General features: G+C 31.0%; 1 protein-coding gene across 1 annotated transcript; it reads left to right on the plus strand.

Annotated features, from left to right (window-relative positions):
* The first annotated feature begins 634 nt into the window (after positions 1-634).
* On the plus strand, positions 635-5,083 carry LOC145615038 (LOB domain-containing protein 30-like). The gene is made up of 2 exons (XM_081670118.1): positions 635-1,110; positions 4,277-5,083. Exons 1-2 carry the CDS (start codon positions 763-765, stop codon positions 4,682-4,684), a joined length of 756 nt encoding a protein of 251 aa, XP_081526244.1. The 5' UTR covers positions 635-762; the 3' UTR covers positions 4,685-5,083.

Below are 5,083 nucleotides of genomic sequence, written 5' to 3' on the forward strand. Positions count from 1 at the left end.
ATAGAGCCATACATAATACAACAGATGTCGAAAATGACATAATTGTGTAGACCTCAACTGATATGAAAAATAAAAAGAATTTCTCGTGAGTTAAAACCAATTCTAAACAACCAGCTAAATAATACTGTCAGTCTGTCACATGGTATTACAAACTTACGGTAACAAAAACACCTCATGAATCACACCTATGCAACATAAATAAAAATCACCACGAGTCCACGAGTTTAAGAAGGTGCAATTACAAAGAAAAGAGACTTTGAGAGAGACTTAAACTTAAAATAATAGAGAGAAACCAAAATTAAATAAATAAAAAAAGCATGTAATATAATGTAAGTGCGGTGCATTGAATTAAACTAAGCTAGGACTTATCTCATGTTTGCTTCACGTAAGCAGCTAAAATGTGTCTTTGCTTTTTCGCGTGGCTTTAAAGATTTGTACTCCTTCTTCCTCCTCCTCTTCCTTCTTCTTCTTCTACTTAAACATTTCATTTCTCTCAACCCCAAAAAAATATTTACAAAAAATTTAGTAAAAAAAAAAATAAAAAAAAAAAAAACATCATTCATCCCTAAAAAAACAACCAACCCAATAAAACACTCACCTACTTTTACATACACCCTTCTTCTTCTTCTCTTATATCAACCCTCTTATTAATTCTTTCATCACCAAAAAACAAAATTTATGTAAGAACCCTAGTTAGAAAAAGTCGGTTTTGATATTGATCTGAACTGAATCGAGTTGAATTGAAGTGATCGTGAGAGTACAATGAGTTGTGCAAACCCTGGAAGTAGTAGTAGCGGAGGTGGAGGAGGAGGAGGAGGAGGGAGTGGAGGAGGAGGTGGTGGTGGCGGACCGTGTGGTGCTTGCAAATTCTTGCGTAGGAAATGTGTGGTAGGGTGCATATTCGCCCCGTATTTTGATTCGGAACAAGGGGCTGCTCATTTTGCAGCGGTGCACAAGGTGTTTGGAGCAAGTAATGTGTCAAAATTGTTGTTACATATTCCTGTGCATAAGAGGCTTGATGCTGTTGTTACCATTTGTTATGAGGCTCAAGCTAGGCTTCGTGACCCCGTTTATGGTTGTGTTGCTCATATCTTTGCTCTTCAACAACAGGTACCTTTTTATTAATTAATTGATTAATTATATCCCCAAATTTTAAATAAGTTTTTCAATCTAAATTGGTTGAAATTCAAGTTTTTTTTTTTTTTTTGATGAATTATGGTGTGAATGTATCTTGGTGGCTTTGTCCTTTTTTTTTTTTTTTTTTTTTTTTTTTTTTTGATGGGTTGTTCAAAACTCATTTTCATGAAGCTCTATCACTTTTGAAATAAATTTAATGTATAAGCATTTGATTTGTGTACATACTTGTATTAGTTAATGATCCGTTTAGATGGTAAAGTCTCGTGATATATGAGTAGTAATCTGCTTAATTGCACCATTTTCTTGTGTAATTGAATTAAAACGAAATAAAATAACAGTTGTCTATTGCATGTAATAATGTTCAGTTACGAAAAGAAAATGTGGCATTCACATTCAACTGGCTGACTAGTTTGTTCAAATTTATTAAAATCAACGGGCAAATTTATGTTAAGAAGATTCATTTCCATTCCTATTTTTCTAGGAAAAAAAATAATAATCAATTCAATTTTCATCATATCAAGATTTAATTTATCATAATCAATTAAGATGCTAATTGACCAATCCCCATTTTTTTCATTCATTGAGTAATTAAAATTGAGTCCATTGTCCTTGTTCATTTAGGTGACATACAGGTCACATTTTTGTTCAGTTTCATCTAATACATATAATCGAATTAAATGCAATTGATCTAATTCTCTCTTATAGGATATTCTATATATAGATTTGGAGTATATATAAACATTGACTTATTAGGGAAAATGCACTCTAGGATAACACCAATAATATGGTCTATCTTATTATATTAATTCATATCAATTAAGCATTAAGGTGTCTTATATAGTGCCATTATTAAATGAAGAATAAACTACACTAAGTAACTTCTAAGCAACCTAGCTATAGTTGAAATATATTCAATGTAGTATATAAGTTCTAGTTAACATTGACAATTAAGAAAATCATTAATTAATGACTTAACCAAAGAGGGAAATAACAATCTAATACTACTAAGCTACATTGTTCATGTACCTCCAAAAAATTCAGATTTTAGATATGTAAACAATATTACTTGTCAAATTGTTTGCCCCACTAATTTAAACTTTCTACAAAGAGAAAGTTTTTGTAATTATCAATATTGTTCCAATTAGAAAAACCCATACAATGTAGTAATTTACCACTTGATTAAGAAAAATCTATAATCCTTTCTGTTACTCATCATCTTCTTTAATCATAAATAAAAACGCTTCATTTTATATGCTACCAAAATGTGCAGTGAGAGCATAACATTGTTAGATCATGTTACGGAAAATAAAAAATTTAGTACAAACTTAGGGCCGGGGATAGAGAGAGGGAATAATAATGATTGTGGTTAGGGGAAACAAGTATTCAACTGCGTTACTGAAATTGAGGATACATTTGGATTGCCATAAAACAAAGAAAAATAGTATGTTTGGAGGATCGAAAACTGCAGCTAGCATTAGTAATATTTGTCTGGTATTGTGGTGTTAAAGGTTGGTTAGCCAATTTTTTTGTGCTACGTGAATTTAGCAGGTAATAAGGAATTGGTCGGTTTCTCCTTTATTTTTATTTTGTTTATTTTTCTCCTTTTTCTTTAGAATGATTTATATATTTTCTTTTACAAAAAAAGGATGATTTATGTGTTTTTATTTTCTAAATTAATTTTGCTAGAAAAAGAGTTAACTTTATTCTTGTTAATTTAATTTATATCACCATTTTTTGTGAATGTTGGCTTACCAATCCCCCACATGCTTCATCAATGGCTAAGTTTGTAGGGACATTATGTGTCCTTTTGACTTCTAACTGAAAATTTTCTTCCCCCATTTTTCTTGGTCTTGAGTATTCACTAAGGTAAGTAGTTACCTTGAATTTATAAAAATAATACATCATAATAATACTAATAGTTTATTTTGAAAAATTATAAAGATTTGATAGATTTGGCCATTTGGGACCATTAAACATGAGAAATACTCATTCTACCCAATTGAGTCGATTATTCATTGAATATGGCAAAAACACACAAATTAGGGTACATTTTATTCACATTAAAAAACCTATGTTCCAGGCTAATCAATATTAATCAGGATCGATAAGTTTCAATCATGTGTTAATATAAAATGAATATCAAATCTATTCAAGTCTAATAAGTTAGCTTTAGGTAAATTAAACCATTACTTATACGATAGATAAAAACAAGTGTTGTTAAACTCAATACAATATATTTTGTTGATTTCAATTGTTTTTCTTAAGGAAATAATATGCATGTACAATAGTTTGTAAATTATCCGCTAAAGAGTTCTAATTGAGTTTTTCCAATTAATTTTATCCTTATAATATGGTTTTAGGATTGTAAGATTTGCATACATGTTGCTTTTTTCTATGTGCTACTTTTTATTGGTTTCAAGAAGAGGTGGATCGATGATCCATATGTTTATGGGATCGAAGTACCATGTTAGCGTATTTATGCATTCAAGTTAAGATAATTTGTATAGATTTTCCGCAAAGTAGCTGAGAAAGAGATTGAAAACAAAACATGTAATCATATGATTAACTTGGAAGCATACTCGATCTAGAGTTTATATTAAGATTCTCTAGAATATATTAAGAAATAGTATGTACATACAAAACTCCTTGTCTAAATTAGTTATCCTACATCAATTTTAATATGTGCTTTAGAGTTATCTTCTTACACGTTAGTTTCATATATAGACAACCTTTATAAATCATGAATATAAATTTTATTATTTTGAGGAGAATATGCATTACTTCTTTGGAATTGAATGTCACGGTGACTTAACCCTTGGCGGTAAAGGAAATGCAGTCCCCGTAATTCTAATAATATATTTATAATATAAGAGGCGGTTTAATATTCTTGAATTTCTCCGCATTATTATTATTTATATGTTTATATCAGTAAAGAATGAGTAGGTGATGTTTGAAGATCCTTTCATTATTTTTTTTTCTTTTCCTATTTGATTGTTAATATATATGAGAAATTTTTTTGTTTAAAAAAAGGGAAGAGATATGTGAAATGGAAGGAGTATGTCTTATGATAGTTTCTCTATTGAATTATGTTGTTAGTTAAGTTGTACTAAGACTTTTAAAAATGTTTTCTTGCTTCAAGGTTGTAAATTTACAAGCGGAGCTCTCGTACTTACAAGCACATCTAGCACACCTAGAAGTGCCAACACCACCACCACCGCCACCGCAACCACTAATGCCACCACCGCCACTATCAATCGCCGACCTTCCATCAGCATCCACTGTGCCCGCCACCTATGACCTATCCTCACTATTTGACCCAATGGTCCAACCATTATGGGCCATGCAGCAGCAACACCAACACCAACAGCGAGGCCCAATAGACCAACGCTCATATGGATCAGGTGAAAGAGGCCCAAACATTGGGCCTTCCTCTAACATTGGAGGAGGTGATCTACAAGCAGTGGCACGTGAGTTCCTTCATAGACATGGTTCACCAAGTTATGGGCACATGCATGATCCATCACCTTCATCATCCATGTCTAAATGAGATAATTTGACTCCAATTTAACATCAAGTACTTGACCCGAAACCGTTTTGAAATGGTTCAGATTAGGGAATTTGGGTTTATATCAGTACAATTTGGATAACTGATTTGCCCGTTTTCGTAATTATTATTGTTACTATTAATTTTTTTTTTTTTTTTCCTATTTATCTTTTATCTTGCCTTAATTGGAATTTTATGTTATATAAACTCTAGAAAAAGAATTATATTTTCATTAATTACAAATAGGTATATTAGAAAATTCAGTAGTCTTTATCTTTTTATGCTACCTCCAAATTTGTTTAAAAAAATTATTTCAATTTGCCTTATTAGTTTCAGTGTTTCATGGTTTTAAAGGTTTAAATTTTAACAAATTTTCGAGAATTAGAAATGGGATCCTTGCTA

The sequence above is a fragment of the Chenopodium album genome, chromosome 25 (genome assembly GCF_948465745.1).
Source record: "Chenopodium album chromosome 25, dcCheAlbu1.1, whole genome shotgun sequence".
NCBI lineage: Eukaryota > Viridiplantae > Streptophyta > Magnoliopsida > Caryophyllales > Amaranthaceae > Chenopodium > Chenopodium album.

Excerpts from the sequence above, each read along its gene's own strand:
- LOC145615038 (XM_081670118.1), top strand. The coding sequence starts at position 763 with ATGAGTTGTGCAAACCCTGGAAGTAGTAGTAGCGGAGGTGGAGGAGGA. Across the intron at positions 1,111-4,276 it reads TCTTTGCTCTTCAACAACAG|GTTGTAAATTTACAAGCGGA; the intron begins GTACCTTTTTAT and ends TCTTGCTTCAAG.